Genomic DNA, 18,624 nt, shown 5'->3' with positions numbered 1-18,624 from the left:
ACCCACCACGGTGACGACCATCAGGGTGTGGGTCATCCGCTCATACCGCCCGTGGGACTGTGCCTCCCTCTACACTTTCACCCAGCTCACCATTGTGTCTTTGGGGCTGAACTTCCTGAACTCGGCCCTTGACCCCATCATCTACGTCTTCTCCAGCTCCATGTTCAGGAAGGCGCTCTGCAGCTCGCTGCCCCGCGTCCTGCGCTGCAGACGGGACCCAGGCGACAGCGAGAACACGACTTCCTCATCGGGAACTCAGTCCACCACCCAGCAGGAACTGAAATCCACGAGGGCTGACAGAGGGAGTGAAGCCATGGAGTGAGTGCTTCCTCCAAAATCATGACTGGACCCAGCAGTGCTGAGAAAAACGTTTACACCTGAAATTAAAGTGCACTCTGTACCCAGAGACGGACAAATGCATGTTCAGAGTGTAAATGTGTGATGATGATGATGATGATGATGATGATGATGATGATGATGATGATGATGATGATGATGATGGGGGATCAGAATGTGGTCAGATCTGCCTGACCACATCTGGATTGTGTTCAGATTTCTGGTGTAAATGCAATGCATAAATATTTTTGTGCTTCATTGCCATCAGTTTGTAATCGCACTTCTGTGTGTGCCTAACTTTTGTGTCATGTTAATGTTGCTTTGAAAAAAACAAATAATCCATATTTTTCATATAAATATTCATTGAATGTTTTTTCACTGATGGTTATCTGTTTTGAGTTTTCTCTCACTCAAACACACACACACACACACACACACACACACACACACACACACACACACACACACACACACCATTATTATTATTATTATTATTATCATGATTGTGATTCTCATTATTGTTGTTTTTAACTGGCCTGCATGTCTTCACTGTTCTCACTGGTATTTTTCTTCCTCATGTTGTTCTGTCACTGTTTTCTTTAAATAAAGATATTTTAACAAAAAACAAAAAAGGTAAAAGAGTGTTGGTGTCAATAAATATATTAAAAAAAAAACAAAAAGGAAAAAGAGTGTTAGTGTCAATAAAGATATTTAAAAAAAACAAAAAGGAAAAAGTGTTGGTGTCAATAAAGATATTTAAAAAAAAACAAAGTGCCCTTGAAGGTCAAAGCCAATAGAATGGAGTCTTTGTGGCTTTGATGTAGGATTCTATAAATGTGCTCTCTGGCTGTTCTGCAGTCAGAGCATCTTTGAACTTGACCGAGGAGCATTGACATTATTGTTGGAGTACCACAGTCACATAGTTTCAAGAAGTATCTTCACAGGCGAGCACAGTCTACCACAGGCGAGCACAGTCTACCACAGGCGAGCACAGTCTACCACCACAGGCGAGCGCAGTCTACTACAGGCGAGTGCAGTCTACCACAGGCGAGTACAGTCTACCACAGGCGAGTACAGTCTACTACAGGCGAGTACAGTCTACCACAGGCGAGTACAGTCTACTACAGGCGAGTACAGTCTACTACAGGCGAGCGCAGTTTCTAACAGACAGTTCACTACTGACAGTCTGATGGCACAGACAAGCTTCCCAATCATCAGGGGTCGCCTTGATCATCTGGGCCGTCTGGTCGTCAGCTCAGAGGTGCAACGTCTGCGAGACCAACTTCAATGCTATCAGTTTGCGCACGACTCGATGAACCAGGACTTGGTTCGATACAGGAGGGCGATGTCTGAGTGGAACGAAGAGCGAGAGAAGCTTTGCCACAGCGTGCAGCACCTGCAACAGGACAACAGCAGACTGCAGGAGCTTCTGGAGCTCAAGGAGAGGGAGTTCCAAGATGAACTCAAGAGGACCAAGGAGATGTCCTCCCTCAAGACAAGCGTCCAGTCCCAGACAGAGCAGGTGGAGATCATCCCAGACCAGAGCGACGAGACACTCCAGCTGACACTGGAGAAACTGCAGAGGACGCTGAACCAGGTGATGCACGACCTCTACCTGAGAGACGAGGAGATCGACCTCCTCAAAGAGGAGAAAGACTGTCTGTCTCTCAGGCTCGAGGAGACAACAGCCACCGTGTCCCACAACAGAGCTGAATTTATCCGGTGCGAAAAAGCATGGAAGATCACACACAACAATCTTCAGGAGAAGTTCAGAAAAAAGCTGGCAGAGAAAGAGCAGAGCTGGGAGACGAGAGAGAAGGAGCTGGAAGGAGAAAGGAAACGTCTGGAGGAGCTCCGTCTGAAGGCCAATGAAGGCAATGAAGAGCGAGAGAAGCTTTGCCACAGCGTGCAGCACCTGCAACAGGACAACAGCAGACTGCAGGAGCTTCTGGAGCTCAAGGAGAGGGAGTTCCAAGATGAGCTCAAGAGGACCAAGGAGATGTCCTCCCTCATAGAGCAAGTGGAGATCATCCCAGCCCAGAGCATCGAGATACTCCAGTTGAAACTGGAGAACCAGAAGAGCGTTGTGCTGCAGAATGACCTGCAGATGGCGCTGAACAAGGTGACGCACCAGCTCTACCTGAGAGACGAGGAGGTCCACCTCCTCGAGCAGGAGAAAGACCGTCTGTCTCTCGATCTGCAGGAGAAGTTCAGAGAAGAGCTTGCAGAGAAAGTGCAGAGCTGGGAGACGAGAGAGAAGGAGCTGGAAGGAGAAAGGAAACATCTGGAGGAGCTCTGTGTGAAGGCCAACACCAAGAGGAGGGCCTTGGTGTCCCGAAACAAATGGGTCAAGGCTGGACTGAAAAAGGCGGCTACAAAGAAAAAGACAACAGTCAAGAAAACGAATGAGAGCGGAAGGGGGGAGAACGCAAACTCTGAACGCTCCGTCGGGGTCAACGAGACCACCGACAAGCTGCCAGGAGTCGAGGCTGAAATTCTCCACAGCGAGCAGACCGAACCTAACGATCTGCAGGAGAACCTCAGGGAGGAGCTGACCGAAGTCTGCCAGGCGAGAGCCGATCAGACGGAGGAGCAGGAGAAGGACGTGCAAGACGTCCGCCTGAAGGAGGAGAGTAAGAAGGGTCGCTTCAGGTTTCTCTTCAAGACTCCAAAGACAAAGGAGGAGAAGGAAGAGAAGACGAAGCTGAAGGAGGAGAAGAGAAGGGAAAAGAAGGAGAAGAAAATGGAAAAGGAGGAGAAGAAGAGGATGGAAAAGGAGGAGAAGAAAAGGGAAAAGGAGGAGAAGAAGAAGGCAAAGGACGAGGAGAACAGAAAGGCAAAGGAGGAGAAGAAGAAGGCAAAGGAGGAGAAGAAGAAAGCTTAAAAGCTCGCGTCAGAGGACAGTGAGGAGGAGGAGGCTGCTGGTTGTCGGCCCCAGGTCGGATAACGGCAGCTCCCTCTTCCTCCCCCATCACCTCTCGACCCTCCCTCCACCGTCCTTCCACCCTCCCTGCCATCTCCATCGCCCCCCTTCCTCCCTCCACCCCTCTCCTTCACCCCTCCTCACTCCTCCTCCCCCATGGCCTCTCCGCCCCCCCTCCACCCCTGCACCCCTCCCTCCCCCCCCACCGCCTCCCCCCCTTAACCTTTAAAATTTAGATTTAACATTTTAGGTTTAGATTTAACTTTTAAAAATTTGATTTAACATTTTTTCCACACCGCCTTCTTTGGACAGCACCCACAGACACACCTCCACCTTGTTTCCAGGTGACTTAGATTTAACTTTTAGATTAAACATTTAGATTAACTTTTAGGTTTCGATTTAACTTTTAGATTAAACATTTATATTAACTTTTAGGTTTCGATTTAACTTTTAAAATTTGGATTTAACTTTAAAAATTTAGATTTAACATTTTAGGTTTAGATTTAACTTTTAAATCATTGCTAAAACACATTGCTTTAATCAGGACCAAATGAAAAATAAAAATTGGATAAAAAGAAATGCATGTATCTGTCTCTGTGAATGAAGACGGACAGAGGACAAACAGCTGGAAGACATGATGGAGGCTGTGAAGTAGAAGTCCTGCTCTCTGTCATCAAATACTCATATGGTTCATTTAGAGAATCGACTCACTGTGAAGGTGAAAATAAAATCAGTGTGTTGTCGTATTTCACGTGTTTCTGAAACTTTTCTCCTCCAAACATTTCACAAGGTTTCATTTTAAGACCTGTTGAAGGCCAAAGAGGTCCAATCAGGTCATCGGTGTCCAACAGAATGAAGGTTTTTTGGATCAGGACTTCATGTGACGACCCCTCAGATTCAACGGGTGACGTACATGTGTGTACATCAACAAGTGTGTGTTCACTGTGGTCCATCTCAAACGGTTTGACCGTTAGATGTTGAAGGTGTTTATCCAGAGAGGCTCAGGGACAGTTGGACAGTTGTCTCGTGAGGATCTGGCCTCTTTAAACGTCTCGTGGTATTTCGTGGAGTCAAACTGTGACTTCCTGCAGCAGGGAGGTGTCTGAGGAGCAGGTGGCTGCAGATGCTGCCATGTCTCCCTCTAGTGTTTGCTTCTGTAGCTGCTCCTCAGACTTCACATTCACGCTGTTGGTTAGAGTCCTTCAGCTCTGGTTCACTCACAGGAAATATCAGATTTACATTCTTTAAACTGTTGCTGCTTTAATCTACAGCAATGCATCATAGCTATAAGATCATCACACGTTTGCAGCGTGGCCGTCCTGTGAGAACCACGTATCTCATATCTCCAAAACTTCATTTTAGCACAAACATTCCACATCAACGCAGCTGGAGATACGAACTTTTCACTGGACAGGAAGGAATCTGAAAGGTAACTAAAGCTGTCAGACAAATGAAGGCGAGTAAAAGCACAAAGCTGCATGAAATGGAAATACTCAAGGTGGAAGTACCTCGAGTGTGTACTTGAGTAAATGTACTCAGTTAAATTCTGCATGGCAGAATTGAGTTTGTTTGATCAATAGAGGCGATCGGGTAAAGACGGTTTCAGAGATGTTGGCAGGTGTCTCCTTTGGACGGGGCCAGGCCAGCTGTGTCCCCCTGTGTCCTGTCTTTGTGCTAAGCTAACCTAGCTGCTGACTGTATTCATCCCATAGATGTGATACCAAAAACCTGCCACCACAAGACGGCTTACAGGGAGCAGAAAGGGACATTTTCAGCCTGAGAAGGATCCCACAGTGAATCCCACAGGACAAATCCAATCATCTCCAGACACACAGCGAGTGGCAGCTGTTCTCCTGGCAGATCTCCAAGAGGAGGGAGTGACCGAGGGAGGGACAGACAGGAAGGAGGCCTGAGGAGGCTCGTCCTGCCGGCACGCCACGGTTCCCCAACAGCCCGTCAGTTACTCCGCTGCTGTTTTTCAGAGCTGAATGGTTGCTCGACTCGCTGTGAAAATCGGCAGCCAGTGTGTGATGGTGAGAGGCCGCAGGCAGGCTGGCGACACAAGGCGCACTGTTTAGCCCCCCAGGCCTCGCCGGCCTGTGTGCCAACACTTTGTGTGCCGACCACACGGCTCTGTTTCTGTACCGTCTGCTCAGCATGGACGCCTCACAGAACCACTGCTTTTAGACCAAATGACAGAGACTTTCCACTTGAACTTTTCTTTTTCGTGTTCACCGCATGATGCCAGCATGCGTGCAGCCAGGTGTTTCCAGCTAACGTTAGCTAACATCTCGCCTTCAGCTGCTCAGTGGACAGCATCTGATATCTGTCTGTTGAACCACCATAACAATAACATATCACTTATTTGATTTTTATATTAAATCTCACTCTGAACTTAGTTCGAAACTTGAGAGTCCTGCTTACACGCATACTAGTTTTTACAAACAGTATTTTCATGCGCATTAATAGACACCAGGCAGCCACAAAGACTACAGAATTATCAGAGGTTGCTGATGTTTAAAGCTCAGGTTTTATTTAGTATCTGACTGCCAACTGCGATGGCAAGCTACAGGCTAATGATGATATCAAAATACAGTCAGATGAAATCATACGCAGGCAAGTGAGCTTACCTTTAACATGTCAAATCATGTATAAACCTCAGTGCACAGCATCTCCAAACAAGATACTTATTCCCATGCAGCAGAAACACCATTACAGCCTTTATAGGTTAGTTTTGGAGACAGTTCTCAAGTTATTACAGTCCATGTCAAGTCTCAAGTCACTGCACCAAAGCCTGGTCAAGTCAAACGATTCTGTCACTCCAGAATACATTGCACAACACTGCAAAGTAAACATTTATTTTGAAGTACACAGATGATTTTCTTTACTTATATTCCATATACAGGGCCAAATCTGTGCTCTGTATCACTATGATGTCCTTTATGATGCGTCTGGTGAGACACGTTCAAACACTCGCACTGCGTCTGGTTTCTTGGCGAGCTGCCGTGCTGTTGTACCCGATGTGTCCTCTGAGTCTTTGAGTCCGAGCTGCAGGAGCGTCCTGGCCGCATGTGCATGCTGACCGATGCAGGCCATGTGAAGAGCTGGGGCGAGAGGAGAAAATAAGGGGGTGGTAAGAGACCATATTGTGTTTTTGCATGTTTAACCCATTAATCATTAATCCCGATGACATGCATTGTTATCAAAAGACCTGAATATCTGTTTGTTTCAGCTTCTTTCTATGAGCGACATGTTCCTGCAACTTTTTCTGCCAAAGTTGCAAAAGTTTGGGTCATTTCACATATGAGATCTCTGTTTGTTCTGATTTGTCAGGGCTTCTCTGGCTGAAAGTAGATTTTCAGTGGTGAAGCTCACCCCTGCACATGGAGTGTGATGGAGTGTGATCCTGCTTACCAGTTCTTCCCTTTTTGTCCCGAACATGCAGATCTGCACCCAACTCCAGCAGTGTTTTTATAGTAGATGTGTGGCCCTCCTGAAAAACATAGATTGAGAGGTTATTTGTTATTTAACATAAAGATTAAGATTTCCTTTATTCATCACAGATTTTACATACAACACGCAGAGTTGAGGGGGAAACTGCACATGCCATGCATTTTGCGAAATTCTTTCTCCGCTTTTAACCCATCCATGGTCAGTCCTTCCTCCACGGCAGACCAGGAGCGGTGGGCTGCCAGTTGACCGGCACCCGGGGACCAGTTCCATTGTCGTCACCACTGGTCAGGTGGTGATCTTCTTGCATGTTTTTAGGGCTTCTGAGGCAAGGCACAGACAAAACTGAAACACAGAGCACCCTATGAGTGGCAGTCCAGAACTAATCATTAGCACAACTCACAAAGAGAGGAAATAGCAAAACGTAGTACTCACACTGAATGAACGAAGACAACGGCAGGGATTCAGGACAATCTGGGAAAGCTCTCCCCTTTTATCCTGTACCTAAAACAGGGTCATGCGCATGAGGTGTGCACCTGAGGAGGCGGAGCTGGCCAGGTGTAGAGACACACCCAGCCAGACAGACGGGGGAAAAAAAACAAACAACAAGGAACGAAGGGAAAAAGAGACACGAGGAGCAGACAGGTCTGCAGGATCATAACATTTAAAGCATTATTTTATCATGCAGCATCTTTCATTACGAAAGCAATACAAACATTAATCATGACGACAGGGCAGGAAGCAAAACAAGTGAGATTTCTGCGATTAGAGGAATTAGAAGAAAGAAGTAGAGATAACAGGTTAAAAATATAAGAAAAAATATCATTTGACATTTTAGAACAATTTACACGTGGTACCAAAATCACACAAGAAAAGATTAGTTAACAGCCACACTGTCCAAAAGGGTTTTCAAAAGTGTTTTTCCAGTCACATCTCCTGGAATATTAAAGCATGAACTTTAGTCCTCAGCACGGAATTAGGACCGACCAATGAGGCATAATCAGTGGATCTGAGAAGCTGTATGCACATGAGTTATCATGTGATTCATTGGACCATTTTCTAACAATGTGTAAATATTAGTTACGTAAATAAGGCTGAACATGTATTGCTGATGTACATCAAAGAACAACATTATGCAAAGCACCCAACCCTGCTCTTCTCCTCATTTCATTAACAGTGTAACGACTAGGCCTAGCCTGCTGGAAACCAAAAAGTAAAAGTCGCTGAGAAGCTGAGGTAGGGCTTTGATTGCCAGTTGTATGACGCGCTTCCAAAGAAAGATTTGCTGAGATCATAAATACGTTCACAACTTTTATTATAAAAAAAACAATAAACTCAGAATAACATGCCGAAATATACTTAAAATAATTTACAGCGTTCAATAACAGCATTCAAAACAGCGGTCAACAAAAAATACAGCGACCCACTCACCCCCTCTCTCACTTATTGTGTCTGTCCACCCCACAGGTAAAGGTGCTTATTTAACTGACCACATGCCGCCGCCCACATCCATGTGACCTATCAGAATCATCATAATTATCAAATAACAAATGAACAATCAAAAATAACCAAAATAGCAAATATATACACCATAACAAAATTATTTATTTACACTAAATCCATCATGGCTCCTACAAACAGCAACACGAGTTGTTATAATAAAATGTTTACTGTAATATAAAACTTTAAAGCATTCCTGTTTTGTTATTCAACAATGATGTCTTTAAATGCTTTATCTAAGACATATAGATTCTCTATTTAGAAACAATAAGGCAGCCTGTTGGAACAAAACACCACTGAACAAGTTATCCTTACATTTCTCATCAAATACATTTTGAAAACAAACGCTCCCTTGCTGGGTGGTGCTAGGGTGGTGCATGTTGCAGGGTTTCTGTTATTCTGCGCTGGAGTTTGGAGGATAATTAAACCCAGAATTAAAATGAAATGGGAAACAGAAATATTTAATTCTATTGGGAGGGGGAAACGAACCATTAAGATATAAAGTTATCTCTTATTTTTCATCCTGACGTGCACGGTGTGACAGAAGTTATTCCTGGTACTGGTGAGTGTGACTGTAACCATATTAACTAACAGTTAAAGCAATGGGCAATAATATCCCAACATTTATGTCCATTGACTAGTATCAACTTCATATGACGATGGGTGGCCCATCACTATTAAGTCCCACTATAGCTATAAAAGTGAGTGTAATGTTGGTTTGACATACTGCTTCACATGCCTGTTAAACTTGGCTGACCCCGCTGCTGGTGTTAAGCCTCAAAATGAAAATGATTATGACAACCTTTTTGGCATGTTTGCACCAAAGTAACATTTTCATGAGGTGTGAAATCACACATGAAGTCAGAGCCACTAAAGCTAACTTAATGCTGGGAGCCAGCTAACACTCACTGCTTTTTGGAGTCACAGTGACAGGTACCTGGTTTTCTGAAAAATATATACCCTGGTATATAAAAAAAAAGAAAAGAAGATCTTTTAACAACACAGCTGTTCTTCTTCTTGTTCTGCTTCTGCTTCAGGTACTTGGAAATAACAGCTTCTTGCAGATTTTTAAAGTCTTTAGGAATGCTGCAGCTGTGTTTTAGAGACTCTATTGTGTCCTGTCAAGATTTGTATTGAATGATATTTTAGGGAAAGATTGACACTTTTTAAACGTCAGGTTGGAGTTGTATTGTTCTGATCGTGGTATGAGTGTGTTTTATCAGAGGGCAAAATATTAAAGATTTTGCATCAGCTGCACTTAATAGTGGATTCACTCATAAAATACAAGTGCATGGCACAGCCCTGTACTAACAACAGCACCTCTGCAGTCTGTGCTCCTTTCAGCCTTACCATGTGAGTGTCCAACAAACAACTAGAACCATCGTTATTCAAGTATTCATTTTAAGAACCAGACAGATAAAACAGTGTAAATACACAGCACAGTGCATATGCACTTCAATGATGTTTATCGAACTGAATGGGGAGTTAGGAGCAAGATAGATGTGGAGATGTGAAGTTATCAGGCCAGTGGCTGGACCTGGTTCTGAATGCTGTCCTGGATGCAATTAAGGCAACATCTGCTTCCAAAAACAAAACTGTTTGACCTGCTTCTCTGCTGGAGCCTTCTCTTCCTTGGGAGACTTTTTTAATCTCCTCATGGACACTCAGATTCAGTTTTGTGATCACTTCTGAAATGTCCGAGTCAGAACTGCAGCCCCAAGAGTATGGTGTAAGATCGCTGTCAGAAAGACGTGTCCATAATTAAAGTTTCGTATTTGTAAAGTTAACAATTTGTGTGTCATAAAAGTTGTTTTACACAAAATTCCGCTGTCATATACGTGAGTCTGTGAAATTGGGTTACGAGTGTTTTTATATGAGTATGAGTCTAAACGCTGTGAGTGCAAAGTCTTGAGAATACAACTCATTTTTCTACGACTACGAAATCTTCACTGTGAATACGAATTCAAGTTTACGGGTACGACTCGAAAAGTGCTGAAATGACGTCACTCAGGTCACAGTCAAGTCGCAGGGGAAAGTAATGATCGGCAATTCCTCCAACTGCGCATGCGCATGCCCCAGACGCAAACAGGCAGGGCAACGCCGCCATCCCCGAAGAGACTTCACAGGTAATGTCAATAATAACGTGCATATGTTATTGATTTCATAATATCGAACCATTTTATACAATATACATTTCTTGGACTCACCTACTTATTGCTTTAGCTTGCAAACTAAAGATATTTACATGCCGATGAAGCTAGCTTAGTGCTATCGTTACTGTGTGCTATCATTCATAATTTTCGACCAGAGCATTAACAATCAAGCCAGAATTGGGATGAATTAACGTGAACCAGTAACTTTGTGTAAAGTTAACACGGAAAGAGGGAGAAGGTTGATATGGAGAAATAAACCCGGACATGATGAATCATCCTGCTTACTGCACGATTTACGAGTGAAATTATAAATTTGAGACAATAAGTTACTGGTTCATGTTAACTCATCTGGCTTGATTGTTAATGTTCTGGTCGAAAATTATGAGGACAGTGCATTTTTTGAGGGGTAACATTATATGTTTTATAGCTGTTTAGTGCTAACTAATTAGCACTGGCCCACTTCTAATCCCAGTAATGGTAGCACTAAACTAGCTTCATCGGCATGTAAATATCTTTATCTTGCAAGCTAAAGCAATAAGTATGTGAGTTCAAGAAATGCATATTGTATAAAATGGTTCGATTTTATGAAGTAAATAATGGCTATGCACGTTATTATTGACGTTACCTGTGCAGGGCTCTCAAGTTCAGAGTGAGATTTGGCAGTGGCAGTGAGGGGTGGGGTGGGGACGGGGGTCTGATCTGATAAATGACACATAAATTGGTACAAATAAAAATATTTATTCAATTCAGCATTTCTTAGTGCAAGTGTGTGTGTGTGTGTGTGTGTGTGTGTGTGTGTGTGTGTGTGTGTGTGTGTGTGTGTGTGTGTGTGTGTGTGTGTGTGTGTGTGTGTGGCTCCCGCTCCGGCTCTCAGGCAGGAGACGCTCCGATCGTTGACTTCAAAGAGCGGCTCTACGACCGACACATCACCACTTCCTCTACCTGTTCCACTGTTTTAAAAAATAGTTGCAACTTGGTGGGTGTTATCCTGGTAATTTCTCTGAGTGAGAAATGCAAGATATGGCGTGTGAACATGTGAATGGGTTGAAAGGCGTGTGTCTCACGCCCAATGGGTGAGACTTGAACGCTTTGCCAGTTCAATACAGTTTTGAGGTACATGTAGTTTACTTGAGTATTTCTATTTTATGCTACTTCATATTGTATTTGTAAGTAATACTTCTTACTTCACTACATGTAAATAGTAACTCTGGTTTCTTTGCTGATTCAGATTAAAGAATATAATCGACTAAAAGAACATGTTAAAAAAGATAAATGGATACTTCAGCAGTACATAAAGTACCTCAAATAAACTCCAACTTTACAAGCTGCAGTATTGATACATCAGTAACTAAAATCCAGTAAAAAGATGAGGTTTATTGTAAAAGTACCACAGCGTAGAAATACACAAAAGTATACATGTATCACAATCAAAACATCCTTAAAGTACCAAAAGTAACAGTAGATGAATGTATGTCATATTACTGGATGGTAATCGGAGGTACATGAACGAGCCAGCGTCATTCATGATGCAGCGTACTTCCTACACTACCTCTTTATGTACTGCTGGGTAGGTTTATTCATAGTACTGCATCATTTATTAGTTGTGAGATGTAGATTAGAAGTACAAGACAGCAGAAAATGGAAGTACTTCAGTAAAGTAGTACCTCATATTTGTGCTGTACTTAGTTGCATTCTACCTCTGGAAGTCCTGCTTAACGGTCTGGTTGTTGGTGATCAGCCCACGTGTTCCCATGCTGGCTTACAACCACATCAAGGGCAGTGGAAACAGCACCCAGTGCTTCTTCTTCACTTCTTACAAAGAGCCATCACGAGCCATCATCATCCTGGTGGGCATGCACCGTATCCTGACGGTGCTGGAGTTCACCATCCCGCTGGCCATGCTGCTGTTCTGCTCCATCCGGATCTCCAGGTTCCTGAAAGAGCGCCAGACGGGAAAAACCGACAAGGTGCGAAAGGCGATGCGAGTGTGCGCTGCCATCGTTGCCGTGTTCATGATGTGCTTCTTACCCACCACGGTGACGACCATCAGGGTGTGGGTCATCCGCTCATACCGCCCGTGGGACTGTGCCTCCCTCTACACTTTCACCCAGCTCACCATCGTGTCTTTGGGGCTGAACTTCCTGAACTCGGCCCTTGACCCCATCATCTACGTCTTCTCCAGCTCCATGTTCAGGAAGGCGCTCTGCAGCTCGACAGCTCAACAGCAGGCGACAGCGAGCACACGACTTCCTCATCGGGAACTCAGTCCACCACCCAGCAGGAACTGAAATCCATGAGGGCTGACAGAGGGAGTGAAGCCATGGAGTGAGCGCTTCCTCCAAAATCATGACTGGACCAAGCAGTGCTGAGAAAAACGTTTACACCTGAAATTAAAGTGCACTCTGTACCCAGAGACGGACAAATGCATGTTCAGAGTGTAAATGTGTGATGATGATGATGATGATGATGATGATGATGATGATGATGATGATGATGGGGGATCAGAATGTGGTCAGATCTGCCTGACCACATCTGGATCGTGTTCAGATCTCTGGTGTAAATGCAATGCATAAATATTTTTGTGCTTCATTGCCATCAGTTTGTAATCGCACTTCTGTGTGTGACTAACTTTTGTGTCATATTAATGTTGCTTTGAAAAAAACAAATAATCCATATTTTTCATATAAATATTCATTGAATGTTTTTTCACTGATGGTTATCTGTTTTGAGTTCTCGCTCACTCAAACACACACACAGACACACACACACGCACGCACGCACACACACACACACACACACACCATTATTATTATTATTATCATGATTGTGATTCTCATTATTGTTGTTTTTAACTGGCCTGCATGTCTTCACTGTTCTCACTGGTATTTTTCTTCCTCATGTTGTTCTGTCACTGTTTTCTCTAAATAAAGATATTTTAACAAAAAACAAAAAAGGTAAAAGAGTGTTGGTGTCAATAAATATATTAAAAAAAAACAAAAAGGAAAAAGAGTGTTAGTGTCAATAAAGATATTTTAAAAAAACAAAAAGGAAAAAGAGTGTTGGTGTCAATAAAGATATTTAAAAAAAAACAAAGTGCCCTTGAAGGTCAAAGCCAATAGAATGGAGTCTTTGTGGCTTTGATGTAGGATTCTATAAATGTGCTCTCTGGCTGTTCTGCAGTCAGAGCATCTTTGAACTTGACCGAGGAGCATTGACATTATTGTTGGAGTACCACAGTCACATAGTTTCAAGAAGTATCTTCACAGGCGAGCACAGTCTACCACAGCGAGTACAGTCTACCACAGGCGAGCGCAGTCTACCACAGGCGAGCACAGTCTACTACAGGCGAGCACAGTCTACCACCACAGGCGAGCGCAGTCTACCACAGGCGAGTACAGTCTACTACAGGCGAGTACAGTCTACCACAGGCGAGTACAGTCTACTACAGGCGAGTACAGTCTACCACAGGCGAGTACAGTCTACCACAGGCGAGTACAGTCTACTACAGGCGAGCGCAGTTTCTAACAGACAGTTCACTACTGACAGTCTGATGGCACAGACAAGCTTCCCAATCATCAGGGGTCGCCTTGATCATCTGGGCCGTCTGGTCGTCAGCTCAGAGGTGCAACGTCTGCGAGACCAACTTCAATGCTATCAGTTTGCGCACGACTCGATGAACCAGGACTTGGTTCGATACAGGAGGGCGATGTCTGAGTGGAACGAAGAGCGAGAGAAGCTTTGCCACAGCGTGCAGCACCTGCAACAGGACAACAGCAGACTGCAGGAGCTTCTGGAGCTCAAGGAGAGGGAGTTCCAAGATGAACTCAAGAGGACCAAGGAGATGTCCTCCCTCAAGACAAGCGTCCAGTCCCAGACAGAGCAGGTGGAGATCATCCCAGACCAGAGCGACGAGACACTCCAGCTGACACTGGAGAAACTGCAGAGGACGCTGAACCAGGTGATGCACGACCTCTACCTGAGAGACGAGGAGATCGACCTCCTCAAAGAGGAGAAAGACTGTCTGTCTCTCAGGCTCGAGGAGACAACAGCCACCGTGTCCCACAACAGAGCTGAATTTATCCGGTGCGAAAAAGCATGGAAGATCACACACAACAATCTTCAGGAGAAGTTCAGAAAAAAGCTGGCAGAGAAAGAGCAGAGCTGGGAGACGAGAGAGAAGGAGCTGGAAGGAGAAAGGAAACGTCTGGAGGAGCTCCGTCTGAAGGCCAATGAAGGCAATGAAGAGCGAGAGAAGCTTTGCCACAGCGTGCAGCACCTGCAACAGGACAACAGCAGACTGCAGGAGCTTCTGGAGCTCAAGGAGAGGGAGTTCCAAGATGAGCTCAAGAGGACCAAGGAGATGTCCTCCCTCATAGAGCAAGTGGAGATCATCCCAGCCCAGAGCATCGAGATACTCCAGTTGAAACTGGAGAACCAGAAGAGCGTTGTGCTGCAGAATGACCTGCAGATGGCGCTGAACAAGATAACGCACCAGCTCTACCTGAGAGACGAGGAGGTCCACCTCCTCGAGCAGGAGAAAGACCGTCTGTCTCTCGATCTGCAGGAGAAGTTCAGAGAAGAGCTTGCAGAGAAAGTTCAGAGCTGGGAGACGAGAGAGAAGGAGCTGGAAGGAGAAAGGAAACATCTGGAGGAGCTCTGTGTGAAGGCCAACACCAAGAGGAGGGCCTTGGTGTCCCGAAACAAATGGGTCAAGGCTGGACTGAAAAAGGCGGCTACAAAGAAAAAGACAACAGTCAAGAAAACGAATGAGAGCGGAAGGGGGGAGAACGCAAACTCTGAACGCTCCGTCGGGGTCAACGAGACCACCGACAAGCTGCCAGGAGTCGAGGCTGAAATTCTCCACAGCGAGCAGACCGAACCTAACGATCTGCAGGAGAACCTCAGGGAGGAGCTGACCGAAGTCTGCCAGGCGAGAGCCGATCAGACGGAGGAGCAGGAGAAGGACGTGCAAGACGTCCGCCTGAAGGAGGAGAGTAAGAAGGGTCGCTTCAGGTTTCTCTTCAAGACTCCAAAGACAAAGGAGGAGAAGGAAGAGAAGACGAAGCTGAAGGAGGAGAAGAGAAGGGAAAAGAAGGAGAAGAAAATGGAAAAGGAGGAGAAGAAGAGGATGGAAAAGGAGGAGAAGAAAAGGGAAAAGGAGGAGAAGAAGAAGGCAAAGGACGAGGAGAACAGAAAGGCAAAGGAGGAGAAGAAGAAGGCAAAGGAGGAGAAGAAGAAAGCTTAAAAGCTCGCGTCAGAGGACAGTGAGGAGGAGGAGGCTGCTGGTTGTCGGCCCCATGTCGGATAACGGCAGCTCCCTCTTCCTCCCCCATCACCTCTCGACCCTCCCTCCACCGTCCTTCCACCCTCCCTGCCGTCTCCATCGCCCCCCTTCCTCCCTCCACCCCTCTCCTTCACCCCTCCTCACTCCTCCTCCCCCATGGCCTCTCCGCCCCCCCTCCACCCCTGCACCCCTCCCTCAGCCCTCCCCCCTCACCGCCTCCCCCCCTTAACTTTTGAAATTTAGATTTAACATTTTAGGTTTAGATTTAACTTTTAAAATTTTGATTTAACATTTTTTCCACACCGCCTTCTTTGGACAGCACCCACAGACACACCTCCACCTTGTTTCCAGGTGACTTAGATTTAACATTTAGATTTAGATTTAACTTTTAGATTAAACATTTATATTAACTTTTAGGTTTCGATTTAACTTTAAAAATTTAGATTTAACATTTTAGGTTTAGATTTAACTTTTAAATCATTGCTAAAACACATTGCTTTAATCAGGACCAAATGAAAAATAAAAATTGGATAAAAAGAAATGCACGCATCTGTCTCTGTGAATGAAGACGGACAGAGGACAAACAGCTGGAAGACATGATGGAGGCTGTGAAGTAGAAGTCCTGCTCTCTGTCATCAAATACTCTTATGGTTCATTTAGAGAATCGACTCACTGTGAAGGTGAAAATAAAATCAGTGTGTTGTCGTATTTCACGTGTTTCTGAAACTTTTCTCCTCCAAACATTTCACAAGGTTTCATTTTAAGACCTGTTGAAGGCCAAAGAGGTCCAATCAGGTCATCGGTGTCCAACAGAATGAAGGTTTTTTGGATCAGGACTTCATGTGACGACCCCTCAAATTCATCGGGTGACCCTCTGGTGGGCCCCACCCCGGTACATGTACATGTACATATATACATGTACACACAAACATACATTTCTATACATACACACATGCGTATATACGTACATGTGTGTACATCAACAAGTGTGTGTTCACTGTGGTCCATCTCAAACGGTTTGACCGTTAGATGTTGAAGGTGTTTATCCAGAGAGGCTCAGGGACAGTTGGACAGTTGTCTCGTGAGGATTTGGCCTCTTGAAACGTCTCGGTGGTATTTCGTGGAGTCAAACTGTGACTTCCTGCAGCAGGGAGGTGTCTGAGGAGCAGGTGGCTGCAGATGCTGCCATGTCTCCCTCTAGTGTTTGCTTCTGTAGCTGCTCCTCAGACTTCACATTCACGCTGTTGGTTAGAGTCCTTCAGCTCTGGTTCACTCACAGGAAATATCAGATTTACATTCTTTAAACTGTTGCTGCTTTAATCTACAGCAATGCATCATAGCTATAAGATCATCACACGTTTGCAGCGTGGCCGTCCTGTGAGAACCACGTATCTCATATCTCCAAAACTTCATTTTAGCACAAACATTCCACATCAACGCAGCTGGAGATACGAACTTTTCACTGGACAGGAAGGAATCTGAAAGGTAACTAAAGCTGTCAGACAAATGAAGGCGAGTAAAAGCACAAAGCTGCATGAAATGGAAATACTCAAGGTGGAAGTACCTCGAGTGTGTACTTGAGTAAATGTACTCAGTTAAATTCTGCATGGCAGAATTGAGTTTGTTTAATCAATAGAGGCGATCGGGTAAAGACGGTTTCAGAGATGTTGGCAGGTGTCTCCTTTGGACGGGGCCAGGCCAGCTGTGTCCCCCTGTGTCCTGTCTTTGTGCTAAGCTAACCTAGCTGCTGACTGTATTCATCCCATAGATGTGATACCAAAAACCTGCCACCACAAGAGGGCTTACAGGGAGCAGAAAGGGACATTTTCAGCCTGAGAAGGATCCCACAGTGAATCCCACAGTGAATCCCACAGGACAAATCCAATCATCTCCAGACACACAGCGAGTGGCAGCTGTTCTCCTGGCAGATCTCCAAGAGGAGGGAGTGACCGAGGGAGGGACAGACAGGAAGGAGGCCTGAGGAGGCTCGTCCTGCCGGCACGCCACGGCTCCCCAACAGCCCGTCAGTTACTCCGCTGCTGTTTTTCAGAGCTGAATGGTTGCTCGACTCGCTGTGAAAATCGGCAGCCAGTGTGTGATGGTGAGAGGCCGCAGGCAGGCCGGCGACACAAGGCGCACTGTTTAGCCCCCCAGGCCTCGCCGGCCTGTGTGCCAACACTTTGTGTGCCGACCACACGGCTCTGTTACTGTACCGTCTGCTCAGCATGGACGCCTCACAGAACCACTGCTTTTAGACCAAATGACAGAGACTTTCCACTTGAACTTTTCTTTTTCGTGTTCACCGCATGATGCCAGCATGCGTGCAGCCAGGTGTTTCCAGCTAACGTTAGCTAACATCTCGCCTTCAGCTGCTCAGTGGACAGCATCTGATATCTGTCTGTTGAACCACCATAACAATAACATATCACTTATTTGATTTTTATATTAAATCTCACTCTGAACTTACTTCGAAACTTGAGAGTCCTGCTTACACGCATACTAGTTTTTACAAACAGTATTTTCATGCGCATTAATAGACACCAGGCAGCCACAAAGACTACAGAATTATCAGAGGTTGCTGATGTTTAAAGCTCAGGTTTTATTTAGTATCTGACTGCCAACTGCGATGGCAAGCTACAGGCTAATGATGATATCAAAATACAGTCAGATGAAATCATACGCAGGCAAGTGAGCTTACCTTTAACATGTCAAATCATGTATAAACCTCAGTGCACAGCATCTCCAAACAAGATACTTATTCCCATGCAGCAGAAACACCATTACAGCCTTTATAGGTTAGTTTTGGAGACAGTTCTCAAGTTATTACAGTCCATGTCAAGTCTCAAGTCACTGCACCAAAGCCTGGTCAAGTCAAACGATTCTGTCACTCCAGAATACATTGCACAACACTGCAAAGTAAACATTTATTTTGAAGTACACAGATGATTTTCTTTACTTATATTCCATATACAGGGCCA

The 18,624-nt window shown here is 45.0% G+C and overlaps 1 protein-coding gene across 1 annotated transcript; it reads left to right on the top strand.

Moving 5' to 3' along the window:
- The first annotated feature begins 14,035 nt into the window (after positions 1–14,035).
- Positions 14,036–16,006, top strand: LOC139350928 (flagellar attachment zone protein 1-like). The gene is made up of 2 exons (XM_070992605.1): positions 14,036–15,356; positions 15,966–16,006. Exons 1-2 carry the CDS (start codon positions 14,036–14,038, stop codon positions 16,004–16,006), a joined length of 1,362 nt encoding a protein of 453 aa, XP_070848706.1.
- Positions 16,007–18,624: the final 2,618 nt, after the last annotated feature.

This window comes from Chaetodon trifascialis, chromosome 22, assembly GCF_039877785.1.
Source record: "Chaetodon trifascialis isolate fChaTrf1 chromosome 22, fChaTrf1.hap1, whole genome shotgun sequence".
Classification (NCBI taxonomy): Eukaryota; Metazoa; Chordata; class Actinopteri; order Chaetodontiformes; family Chaetodontidae; genus Chaetodon; species Chaetodon trifascialis.
The sequence above is the reverse complement of the archived record's forward strand: the minus strand, read 5'-3'. Positions and strand labels throughout refer to the sequence as shown.

Excerpts from the sequence above, each read along its gene's own strand:
- LOC139350928 (XM_070992605.1), top strand. The coding sequence starts at position 14,036 with ATGAACCAGGACTTGGTTCGATACAGGAGGGCGATGTCTGAGTGGAAC. Across the intron at positions 15,357-15,965 it reads CGTCCGCCTGAAGGAGGAGA|CACCCACAGACACACCTCCA; the intron begins GTAAGAAGGGTC and ends TTCTTTGGACAG.